The sequence below is a fragment of the Pinus tabuliformis genome, chromosome 2_2 (genome assembly GCF_031772625.1).
Source record: "Pinus tabuliformis cultivar Carrire ecotype Pingquan chromosome 2_2, CPIR1, whole genome shotgun sequence".
NCBI lineage: Eukaryota > Viridiplantae > Streptophyta > Pinopsida > Pinales > Pinaceae > Pinus > Pinus tabuliformis.
This window is the reverse complement of record NC_142300.1, coordinates 427479846-427493495: the sequence shown is the minus strand read 5'-3', so window position 1 is coordinate 427493495 and position 13650 is coordinate 427479846. Positions and strand designations below refer to the sequence as shown.

The following is a 13650-nucleotide window of genomic DNA, read 5'->3' as shown; positions in this document are numbered from 1 at the left end:
TTTCACACTGTAGACACACCGACACTGTACTCGGATTGTAGGCTAAGAATCAAAATGTATATATATTAAACATCATAACAGTTACAAGTTGACTGTTATTACCGAAAAAAATGTCCCATTACAAGGCGGGAAAGATGTCCTATTATCAGATACTGTGCATCACCAAACAAGAGTGTGATGGACACCAAAATTTCCTAAAATGTCAAGTTAATGTCCTCGATATAATCACATCATTTCAACAATGCAATATAATTAAATCATAGCTGCAAATATCCCTGATTGGAAGTACCACCGGGATCTTCACACCGAGAGAGTTACAAGCCTTGTGAAATTCGCCGAACCGTTCCCTTTCTGTACCAGTCGCAGAAGGTCAAGTGAATTACAGTGGTTGTGTTTTAGACAGAAGTGTTGACTTGTTGCTCGTAAGAGCGCTTCAGTGTTGAAGCTACAGAACGAGCCCAGAGCTTGAGATGTTCTTTCATATCCACATCTGTTGCATTTAGGTTTGGCAGTTCCCAGTTTTCCAAAGGCGATTCTTGAAACCCTAAATTCTTGGTGCAATTTTCAGGGTCGGATAATCGCTTCAATCCAGGAAGAAGACTCAGTAGTCGCGGGGTCAACTGGTCCTTTCTGAACTCGAAGCCAAGCTCCATAAGACCTTTTAGCTCTTGTAATTCTAGATCGACTCTACTTTTGGGGCCTCCTTTGCTCTCCTTCTGCGTCAGCCGCTTGCGACTCGAAACAGTCTCTAACTTTGGCAGAGAATTTGGTTGAGGCATTTGGAGGCACATGTGTTCAGCTGAGGACTTTCCTTGTCTTCTCTCAAGAAGCGAAGCAGGGAGCTGCCCTGTAATCCGAAGTGCTGAATCGCTCATGTTAGGATTTGGTAACTCGGATGAAACGAGAGGAGCGTCGCCGTTCTAATTCCCAGACCAAACAGGAGTAGTATATGAAACTTTTATAAGGAGTGGATACATGTGGACCAATGCCTACCATATCAACCAGAAGTAATGTGAAAGGAGGACGGCTGTTGTCGTGCTACAAGCTAATCTTGTGGTTAACGTGGAGTTTAGGTGAACTTCATAATTTAGGGAAGCTTCTAATCTTTCGTCTGGTCGGTCACCTGACAGACCATTTGCTGGAGCCCGAGTGACGTACGGTTTTACGGTTAAATTGAATGTATTATTTGTCTAACATTCATAAGTGGAGTTATGGCTATAGGTTAATAGTTAGATTTAGGGAAGTACAAAATTTAATGGTTATGTTAATGGTTAGATTTAGGGAAGTACAAAATCTAATGGTTATGTTAATTGTTATGTTAATGGTTAGAGAGAATTTTTTAAGTCATCAAATTGGCAGTTTATATATATATATATATATATAAAACGAACAATCAATTTGATAAATGAGTTAATAAGTTTTCTACTTATATTAAAAAAAATTTAAGTCACTTAACAAATCCATGGTTCTAAAAATTAAGTAAAAATATACAGATTTTAAAATAGTTAGTAAGTAAAATAAAGAAAATACCCACAAATATCAGTAAAAAAAATTTGTTAATATTTTTGTATAAGTTGATAAATTTAAATTATTAAATGTATATTCATTAAATTATCAGTGATCTTTTCATACATTCAAAAATATATTTTAACTAAAATATTAATGAATTATTTTTTTTTCTTTTATTAATATTTTTGTATAAATTGATAAATTTAAATTATTAAATTTATATTGATTAAATTATCAGTGATCTTTTTATACATTCAAAAATATATTTTAACTAAAATATTAATAAATTATTTTTTTCCTTTTATTAATATTTTTGTATAAATTAATCAATTTAAATTATTAAATTTAAATTGATTAAATTACTAAGCTCAATCTTTTTAATTACTAGTAGTCTTTTTATATGTTCAAAAATATATTTTAACTTAATGAAAAATATTTTTCTTAAAATATATTTTAACTAAAATGTTAATAAAAAATGTGTATCTTACTATCTCAAATTCTAAAAAAACATCGGCCTGGAGTATGCCGTAAAACTGCTTCTGTGGCTAAGAGCTCGTCTTCCTCGGACGTAAGAAAACAGGTTAACGGCCCAAGACCCAGAGGCATCTGGCAGCAGTGAAATACGGACCACCAGCGGGTTATTACAGGTGGCGTGGTTTTCCTTGATAACGGTGATGAGTCAAACCGACATTCGCGGATAGCAGCCAGAGATGGCTGTCCTCACTGTTGGTTTGACACCTGAGTTTGATAGGTTTTGCCACCTTCGGAAAAAAACCAAATAAAAAAAAAAAAAAAAAATTCTAAAAAAACCACAAACACAAAACAGTTAAATTTTAGTTAAAATAATTAACAAAATGAAAATAAATCATCCTAGTCCGGATAAATGTTCTCTTTGAGTCCATAACAATAAAAACCAAAAATATAAAACAAATTAATGTTCATGAAAATAATGGAAGAAATGAACAGTCCATTAAACTCTGAAGGGAAGGCGCGAGCAATTTTTTGCAAAATCTTCACGTAGGTCAACGGGCTTCAAGCCAATGTAGATGGCCAAGATTTCTACACTGATATCCGAATCATCACAAAATCGATGAGAGAATATTCAAGTCAATGGAAGAAGTTTGGGGGCTTCTACATGATCCCATCCAAAAAGTATAGACATCAGCAAAATTGACATCTGTTCGATGGGATAACGGTGGAAAATATCTGCATGCAACTACAATGGTGTATGCACGGTAAAATTATAACCGCTGTATCATCCAAATCTTATCCTTGAACCTTGCACATCGGTCTATAGGCATAGATTTACTGTATTGTTTCTTGGTCCTCCATTAGCGGACCCCTTGATTGTTACGGTCAATATGACCGAGGATCCCGATAACTGCGGAATCTTCGCAATCTTATCTTACAACCTTACACAAAAATTTATAGAAATAGGTTTACGGTATTGTTTCTTGATTCTCCATTAGCGGACTCCCTTAATTATTATCGTCAATATGGTCGAGGATGACAATTAATTAATAAAAGAGGAGGTACAATGTCTTAAGTGATTACGTAGAATCTTCTTCCACCTACCATATAAAAGACTCTCCAACGTTTCCGTGTATCATGCTAATAAATTTAATCGCCTTCATGTCTATCAAAACTTACGGGAGCCCCTGTAATCCGTGGGTCGAATTTCCTGTAACTGGTTGCCTATCGCGATGTTTTATTAAGTACAAGTTTACCGGAAAAAGCGTGCTATTTCTAGTTCATGGTTGACAATTTCATTTCCACGGATAGCGAGATTGGTGGTAAAATTTGAGATTTTACAATGTAAGGAGATCTGTACAACCCGACGTATGTTATACAACTGTCCCACATTGCTTACTAACCTTGCTTAACATTTCAAGCATTTTGGTCAGAGGTTCGATTTAAGATTTAAGAATTTGATAACCTAATTTTTATGAGATTGTAATTTTGTATTATTTAAATTTAAATTTTTAATATATTAATGAATTAAATATTATGGAAAATCTTTAAAGCATTTAAATTGTAAAGACCCAACGACATAAAGTTACAATTTTTTCAATTTTGAGTCAAATTCAACAAAAAATCACCAAAACACTCAAATCTTCTTAAACCCAACAAGTTAAAACTACAAGTTTCCCAATTTTTTAACTAGATATCAAGAAACCTAGACAAAGATGTTTACGCAAAAAAAACCTAAAAAATGCTATAATGATTTCATTAGAATAATGTTTATAGATTATATATTTTATAATGGTACTCAGATGTCTTAATTCAAATTCTATGTTCAATGGCTAAAGGTTTATCCATATATTACATTAGGTTTTAAGACAAAGGTTTTATAGATATGTTTTACAATGTTGTTCATGAGACGTTATTCAAATTCTATGTATAATGGCTAATTAAAAGCTAATCCATATACCATTTTAAGTTTAACATAGTGAAACTTTTGGATTACAAATTCTTCGGATGGTTTGTAATTATTTTCTAAATTTATATCACATCATATAATAATGGAAGAAAATTGTTTGGTGATTTTTTCAAAGTATTTTATGTCAATTTTCTAATAAAATATTTTAGGGTATACACTAGTCATGCATAGTTCAAACATGGGTCATGTATACATAACAAAATGCTAAGCAACACAATTCTATGCAAGAGAACACCATACTAATAAATCTATGTAGATTAAGTGACATGGTTTCCTCTTCACTAAGCATTTGTGGGTGTTCTCTAGTCCATTGGATTAAGAATTAGTTTTTACATGTTCATGTATATGTTGTGTCTAAAATTTATAAAAATATTTATTTGTACAATTTTTTTGTAACATAGTTGTATATAAAAGACGGCGTTGAACGTAGATTTAAATAAATTTGAGTAAAATGCAATAATTATGGAAGCTTCTTATAAAGGAAAGACACATTAGGAAGCTTTTAAATTTATAAGAAAAGTACTTAGACGTTTGTAATGCATAATAAAACAAAATAGCCCAAAATCTAGTCCTTATCATGAGTACAAAATAACACAGTAACACTACAATTTCTATAGCTTGACGTTCCTTCACATTCAACATGGTCTTAAAAGATTTCCATGACGAACCCAACCTCAAATTCTTGTTGGCACTGTTCCAAACAACCACAGTTGAGGGGGTTGCTCCAACATATGTGCGAGATGTTGTTTCAACAAGCACTTGAACCTTTCCAGTGACTTATTAGCCATTGCAAGGATTTCTTCAACAAGTTAAACCACCACCCAACCTACTACTTTCTTCTAAAACATGGTGTAGATCATCCAAAAAACATCTAAGACCAACTTCATAGAGAAGTTGAGTTCTAATAAAAATTGTTGCAGGCATAAACATCTTCCCCAAATTTTTTCTTTTCATCATATCCAATTGTGTGGCATTGCCTTGCCTTGACCAATTTGTGCCTACTACAATTAGAATACACCTCTTAACATAAAATCTACTCGCATATTTATTTTAAGATGAAATAATTATATGCATAGCCATGTACAACACATCTTAGTCCGTCCAAAAATAGGCATAAATTTAGCCATAATTTTAAAAAATTCTAGGAATACTTAGCTAATAATATAATTTAATGAACACAAAGAATAATAACATCCAACCAATTAAAGCAACCACAACAAACATATACATGTAAAGAAACCCAAGGATGGGTGGCAGCCAAGGTAGGTGTGTTGGAGTTAAGAAAAAATGTTATAACTACGACATAGGAGCATGGACATTTTTCATGTCGCTCATATCCATACTATAGTTACACAATGCAAACATAAGGCAAGCCACTTACAAAAACTATCAATTCAACCCTTCGAGCAAGGACAAGCTTCCATATTTTCTTCCATCTTGCAGCTCATGTTTCTCTACCTTTGTCATTTAACCAATGCAGTTCATTTGATTGTGCCTTTACCTTGAGGTTAGCACAACTTCAAAACTTTTGGAATGACATATTTTCTCTTATAAGTGGCTTGACCAATTTGTGCCTACTACAATTAGACTACACCTCTTAACATAAAATCTACTCACATATTTATTTTAAGATGAAATAATTATATGCATAGCCATGTACAACACATCTTAGTCCGTCCAAAAATAGGCATAAATTTAGCTATAATTTTAAAAAATTCTAGCAATACTTAGCTAATAATATAATTTAATGAACACAAAGAATAATAACATCCAACCAAGTAAAGCAACCACAACAAACATATACATGTAAAGAAACCCAAGGATGGGTGGCAGCCAAGGTAGGTGTGTTGGAGTTAAAAAAAAATGTTATAACTACGACATAGGAGCATGGACATTTTTCATGTCGCTCATATCCATACTATAGTTACACAATGCAAACATAAGGCAAGCCACTTACAAAAATATCAATTCAACCCTTCGAGCAAGGACAAGCTTCCATAGTTTCTTCCATCTTGCAGCTCATGTTTCTCTACCTTTGTCATTTAACCAATGCAGTTCATTTGATTGTGCCTTTACCTTGAGGTTAGCACAACTTCAAAACTTTTGGAATGACATATTTTCTCTTATAATATATGCACTTGCATCTCCCTTCACTCTACGGTGAACCCAAACATTATCCATCATCTTGCTTCATTTTGATGACTTCTCAACAATTTTTCCATCAAGTCATCCCAAATCATGTCAAGGCTACCTAGTTGTCCCACTCTGCTTGGTCCATCTATCCTACCATGCCCAGGTTCCCTTAATTGTGCTTAGTAGCCCCTATGTTGCCAGGAAACATGGGTTCAGGGAAGGTGAGAAGTACACCATGTTTTGAATCCGAGTGCGTGAGTTATTAGATATATATATATATATATATATATATATGAATTTGTATATTTTACAATTTTAAACAAGAAAACTAAAATATTTATGATTAAAACTTTAAAGATTTAAACATGCACGTCATTGAACATTCAACATTCACATTGAAATTTTAAAATTTCTAGTTGGATACCAAGTGCAAATTGGAGTTCACATATTAATAAGAATCATCATATATACCTATTGTCATACTACATTCAAAGTTTGCCTTAAGGCATCTCCAAATATGAACTAGGAAATTTTTAAATACTGAAATAAAAATAGCTAATAGTGAACAATGGCTTCCTCAAGCCATGTCATCAGCATCCATGTCATCAACATCACTCAGATCTTTAGTTAGCATGCTCTCCAGGTAGGAATCACTCTCATCTTGAGGCTCTTGCTCATCCATAACAACTAGAGGTAGCTCAATAAAGCCATTTAATTGTATCTCCTCGTCCACAGACATAACCTCGTCTATGTATTGGTCTCATCTCTTGAAAGAACCCTACTTGTACCGAGGGTATTTTCGAGATATGAGATGAAGTGTGTTATGAATGTACACTAAGCTCTTTTCATTCTTTGAGCCCAACTTGTTCCTCTTTACTGAATGGATAAAGACATAAATACTCCAATTCCTCTCCCAAGATGAAGAACTAGCTACCTGGAATATTAGGGGAAGCCCATTAAATTAATTAAAATTTTGAAAATAAAACGAAAATGAACCCAAAAAAACCCTATTTTGGGGTTCCAAGTATGGTACTGTAGCCGTGAAGACAAAAGAAACTAAATTTTTTTAATAAAAAACCGAGTTTTTTCAGAAAAGAACCTAGTTCTTATGCATTCTTCTGAAAAGCTCCTGTACTTGGGGACAAGAAACTGAGACCTGAGATAGGTTCGAGAACCCCACGCCGGGTAGGTGGGACCCCGTGGTTGTGTTTCAATATTTCCGAAGGCAACTCCTTTGACTATGGGATGATTCACCCCTTAGTCTGCAAACCATAGCAAGGACCCAAGGTGTAATGCCCCGCAGTTGCATAGCCGGGCACGCGCGCTCCCCGCTCATAAAAATTGACTAAGGCATGGAAAACGCGATGGAGAACCAAGGCACACATATATTATGAGGGCGAATGGTGATCCATCGTTTATAAGCAAGTCGGGCGAACTTGCTGAATGAACCGACCGTGGGCGAACGTATGAGATGGGCGCGTTGGGTGGGGTGGTCCCGCACCATGGGCAAGCTGACCGCAGATAGAGCGACAACATATGATGAACGTCGCAGTGAAATGGTGCGAAGGGAAGGTTGGCCGAACGATTGGCTACTTCCCACGATGTGTATAAACACTTGAGTTGAACGCTCATTTGGGGCATCAACTTGGCTCATCGCAAGTCAAGTAGAAGTGCGCAAAAGGAGAAGAGCGAAGCCGCAACACGGGAAACGCACATGCGCCTGCCCACCAGGCACTCTTGCACGGGTTTAGCACTTGGTTGATAAATCGGTAAGGCGTGGTGGAGGGTGCGCTAGGGCGCCCGCTCGCCAAGTTTTGGTGAACGAGTTCGGTTGTACACGGGCGCGGGTTGTGCACGGGCGCGCCCGCCCGTTTGACATAAACTTGTGTATTGTATTTTGGTGAGTGTTGAGGTGTGACCGCCATGCGCTCTTGCACGGGCGGGCACCCAACCTCGTTTATGAACGCCAGTGGAGCGTCACTCCCGGTCATTGTAATATTTCTTTATATATAATAAAAGAAGATTTCCTCTTGCATATTGTTGGGTTATTATTGCTGTTCATGTATTATTAATGGATTCCACACATTAATAATGTTAATTCATGGTTATTATGAATTGTTGAAGGCGTAATTCGTAAAGTTAATCTAACTATGGAAAGAGTTGGTAACTTAGGCGGTGCCGCACCCGGCCAATTTAAGGAAAAAAGAATTGGGGGCATGACAGGTGGTATCAGAGCAGAGTTTCTCATGACAGGTGAAGCTGATTCAGGGTTGAAGAAGCTGGATGAACGCAGAGAACATACATGTATGCAGGGAAAAGCTATGGAGAAATCATGGATGAACAGTTTGGGTTTCGTGGACTTGATGGTTCATGGTAAGACCATTCAAGCTCTGGTGGACACGGGGGCCACTCATAACTTCATGACGACACGGTTGGCAAAAGAGGTTGAATTGATGATCTTCCCATCGAATGTGGAAGTCAAGGCAGTGAACTCTAGAGCTAAAGTGGCGGGTTTGGTACATGAAGTACCTGTGCAGATAAAAGACTGGAAGGGTCAGTTGGACTTCACAGTGATGGAGATGAACGACTTTGATATGATACTCGGACAAGATTTCTTGAAGGGCAACAAGGCTATTGTTGTCCCCTTCTATGATGAGGTGGTGCTGGTTGGACAGTCACAAACTTGGACTTTGCCCACTCATAGGCAAAGGAGGGAAGTCAGGGTGCAGCATGTTTCAGCACTAAGTTTGGAGAAGGCTATGAAGGAATCAGATATGGAGACATATGCGGTGATGTTCAAGGATGTCGAAGGTGATGGAGTGGGAACGCCTGTTCCAGCCAAGATTTCTGAGGTGCTGACCAAATATGTAGATTTGATGCCTGATGAGCTACCAAAGAAGCTTCCACCAAGGCGTGCAGTGGACCATAGCATTGAGCTTGAGCCAGGAAAACAACCCTCGGCTAAAGCACCTTATCGATTGTTAGGACCTGAGTTGGAGGAGTTGAAACGACAGTTAAAGGAGTTAACTGATGCAGGTTTCATCAGACCTTCAAGGTCCCCTTATGGAGCTCCGGTATTGTTCCAGCGGAAGAAAGATTCGAATGAGCTACGGATGTGCTGTGATTACCGTGCATTGAACAAGCAGACAGTAAGGAACATATATCCTTTGCCATTGGCTGCTGATTTCTTTGACAAGCTTGCGAAAGCCCAAGTGTTTTCCAAGCTGGACTTGAGGCATGGGTATTATCAGGTGCAGATAGCTGAAGGAGACGAGAAGAAGACCGTGATAGTAACAAGGTATGGTAGCTTTGAGTTCCTTGTTATGCCATTCAGGTTGTGTAATGCTCCTGCTACGTTTTGCACTTTGATGAATGATGTCCTATGACCATACTTGGATTCATTCGTAGTAGTGTACTTGGACGATATAGTGGTGTTCAGTGACAACATGGAGGATCATAAGAAGCACTTGGCAATGGTGTTCGAGGCACTGAGGGCAAATCAGTTGTTCTTGAAGAAGTCTAAGTGTGTGTTCGCTCAGACCGAGATTCCGTTCCTTGGACATATTGTTGGTCAAGGGTACATACGGATGGAGCCGAGCAGAGTGAAGGCGATTGAGGACTAGGTTGAACCGAAGAATGTCCATGAGATGAGGGTGTTCTTGGGCATGACCAACTACCAACGGAAGTTTGTAGAGGGGTACTCTAAGGTGACATCGGCACTGATAGACTTATTGAAGAAAGACATGAGGTGAAGTTGGATGGATTAATGTCAAGAGGCATTTGATGACTTGAAGAAGAGGATGGTTACAGCACCGATACTGAAGTTGCCTGACTTCGAGAGACCGTTTGAGGTACACACAGATGCTTCAGATTTTGCCATAGGAGGGGTTCTTATGCAAGATGAGCATTCGGTGGCGTATGAGAGTCGGAAGTTGCAGGATAGAGAATGGAGGTATCCGGTCCATGAGAAGGAGATGACTGCAATCATTCACTATCTTCATGTGTGGAGGCATTACCTGATTGGGAAGCCGTTTGTTGTCAAGATTGACAACGTTGCAACAAGTTATTTTGCATCACAACCGAAGCTTTCTGCGAAGCAAGCTCGTTGGCAGGACTTCTTGGCAGAATTCGACATGACTATCGAGTATAGACCGGGAAGGCACAATGCAGTAGCAGATGCCCTTAGCAGGAAGGGACAACTTGCAGCATTGGAGGGAGAAGACCGGGCAGCTAGGAGTAGGTGTCGAGTTCAGATGTCAGAAGAGATGTAGAATAAGATCAAGGAAAGTGTTGAAACCGATACTTTGGCGCAGAATATAGTGAAGGAGATAAAGGAGGGGAAGACACAAAAGTTCTTTCTAGGAGACGGGTTCTTGTTCTTTGGAAACCGACTCTATGTTCTAAAGTCATCTGGGCTCAGGAGGCACCTTTTGAAGGAGTGCCATGACTCGCCATGGGCTGGCCACCCAGGGATGCATCGTTCTTTGGCATTGTTGAAGAGAGGATTCTTTTGGGAGAAGATGCGAGAGGATGTAGAGGAGTATGTACATACGTGCATCATTTGTCAACAGGACAAATCAGATACTCAGGGGCAAGGAGGACTGTTGTAGCCTTTACCGATTCCTGAGATACCATGGATGAGTGTCTCGATGGACTTCATCACTTAGTTGCCACAGGTTCAGGGTATAATGGGATTATGGTCGTGGTTGATCGTTTTTCCAAGTATGCTGTCTTTGTTCCTACAAAGATGCCTTATGGAGCTAAGTGGATTGCGGAGTTGTTCTTTAAGGACATAGTGAAGTATTGGGGGATGCCATTGAGCATTGTGTCGGATAGAGATCCGTGTTTTACAGGGAGATTTTGGACCACATTGTTCAAGTTAGTCGATACAGAGTTATTGATGAGTTCGAGTTACCATCCACAGACAGATGGGTAGACCGAGAGGATCAACGCATTGCTGGAGGACTACTTGCGACATTATATGATGGCTGATCAGAAGAATTGGCCTGACCTCTTGGATATTGCTCAGTTTAGCTACAATATTCAAAAGAGTTCTGCGACGGGGTATAGTCCATTTGAGTTGGTGAATGGGCAGATGCCGGTTGCACCGCATACCGTAATGACGAGAGGCTTCTTGAGGAGTCCTCATGCGAAGAAGTTCATGAAGGCTTGGGAGGAGACCTTGGAGTTGGCACAGTTGCACTTGCACGATGCTGCAAGGAGGATGAAAAAGTATGCTGATCGTGGGAGACGGAAGGCACACTTCAGTGTGGGAGATATGGTGTTTCTCAGGATTACTGGGGAGCAGTTTCAGCTAGCCAAGGGGACTGCGAGCAAACTGACACAGAAGTATGAGGGACCATTCCGAGTGAAGAAGAGAGTGGGGGAAGTTGCTTATGAGCTGAAGCTTCCACACCATATGCACATGAAGCATCCAGTTTTTCATGTGAGTCAGTTGAAGAGATGTAGACTTGATTCAGACCATCCAAAGAGAGTTGAACCGCTGAGAGAACCAGCCGGGATTGTGGACAAGCCAGGACTGGAGTTGGAGAAGATTTTGAGCTTCAGACCTACAGGGATTGGTTGCCACATGAAGCGGGAATTTCTTGTCAGATGGAAGAATGCACTGGAGGAGGAAAGCTAGGAATCGGAGGACTCACTTTGGAGATGGAAGAAGAAGATTGAGAAGTATGACAGAAAGTTGTTGAGGTAGTCAGGATTGTCGAGGGCGACAATGATTTTCAGTGGGGGAGGATGTAACGCCCTGCGGTTGCATAGCCGGGCGTGCGCGCTCCCCGCTCATAAAAACTGACTAAGGCATGGAAAATGCGATGGAGAACCAAGGCGCACATATATTATGAGGGCGAATGGCGATCCATCATTTATAAGCAAGTCGGGCCGACCGCACATAGAGCGACAACATATGATGAATGACACAGTGAAATGGTGCGAAGGGAAGGTCGGCCGAACGATTGGCTACTTCGCACGATGTGTATAAACACTTGAGTTGAACACTCATTTGGGGCATCAACTTGGCTCATCGCAAGTCAAGTAGAAGTGCGCAAAAGGAGAAGAGCGAAGCCGCAGCACGGGCAGCGCACATGCGCCCGCCCGCCGGGCACTCTTGCACGGGTTTGACACTTGGTTGATAAATCGGTAAGGCGTGGTGGAGGGTGCGCTAGGGAGCCCGCCCGCCGAGTTTTGTTGAACGAGTTCGGTTGTATGCGGGCGCGGGTTGTGCACGGGCGCGCCCGCCCGTTTGACATAAACTTGTGTATTGTATTTTGGTGAGTGTTGAGGTGTGACCGCCGTACGCTTTTGCACGGGCGGGCGCCCAACCTCGTTTATGAACGCCGGTGGAGTGTCACTCCCGGCCATTGTAATATTTCTTCATATATAATAAAAGAAGATTTCATCTTGCATATTGTTGGGTTATTATTGCTGTTCATGTCTTATTAATGGATTCCACACATTAATAATGTTAATTCATGGTTATTATGAATTGTTGAAGGCGTAGTTCGTAAAGTTAATCTAACTATGGAAAGAGTTGGTAACTTAGGCGGTGCCGCACCCGACCAATTTAAGGAAAAAAGAATTGGGGGCGTGACACCGAACATGTATAAAGGCAACCCGGATAGTTTAGTACTATATCCATTAGATTCCGGCATACGTCGTCTGGTGTTGCACCTTTGGGAGGTTAGCTTTTCAGGGTAAAACTCTGTCACAACCTTGACAGTACGCCAACTGCCATCCGCAGGCGGAGGACTTACAGGGCCTCTTTTGTTCCAATTCTATGGCAAAGCAGCACCTTCCAGTCGAACTTGGGACAAAGCGTTTGGTTGAGGCAGGTCAATGCACATACGATGAGATGAATACTTTCCTTGGCTTCTTTCATAAGGGAAACACGGGGCTGGTAGGTTCGAAGTTCTGGATCGCTCGTGATTGAATAATTTAATTCGGATGAAATGATTGTGATGGAATAAGATAACTCGGATGAAACGAGAAGAAGAGCCAGCAGAGTCGCGATTCTTCCCCTTCAGTATAGAAGCACTAGTTGAATCCGGATTGAATACGTGTGGGCTAGTGCCTACTACATAGACGAAGGTGTAAAATAAAAATAATATAAAATAGAAATGGGAAAAGAACATGGTCATTGTCGTTCTACGAGTTCATGTTGTCGTTAAGGTAGACTTTATGTGGCCTTCATCATTAAGAGTTTATTTTCTCGCTTTCATTTGGTTGGGTCATCCGTAACACCACTAGCTGGACGACCATTGATACACATTATTTTCACAATCCGGGGAGCTGAGAAAAGAAGGGCCGGGAAATATATAATACCTTCGTGTAGGTTGCACCCTGACAGCGCCCTTCACTCAATGCAGATATCCGAAATTTCTACACCGACGCCTTAATCATGTTAAGGCGACTTGGGGTTTCGGCATAATCAGACCCGAAAGGAACGTGAAGAATATCTATACTAAAAATTAACAAAATTGACATATATTAACATAAACTAATAGAGGAAAACATTTATAGCGTATGTCCAATGGTGTATGCATCAACTGCCA

At 39.7% G+C, this 13650-nt stretch overlaps 1 protein-coding gene across 1 annotated transcript; it reads right to left on the bottom strand.

Moving 5' to 3' along the window:
• Positions 1 to 395: 395 nt before the first annotated feature.
• On the bottom strand, positions 396 to 875 carry LOC149193084 (uncharacterized). Its single transcript, XM_089406535.1, has one exon. The coding sequence runs from the start codon at positions 873 to 875 to the stop codon at positions 396 to 398; it is 480 nt and encodes a 159-aa protein (XP_089262661.1).
• Positions 876 to 13650: the final 12775 nt, after the last annotated feature.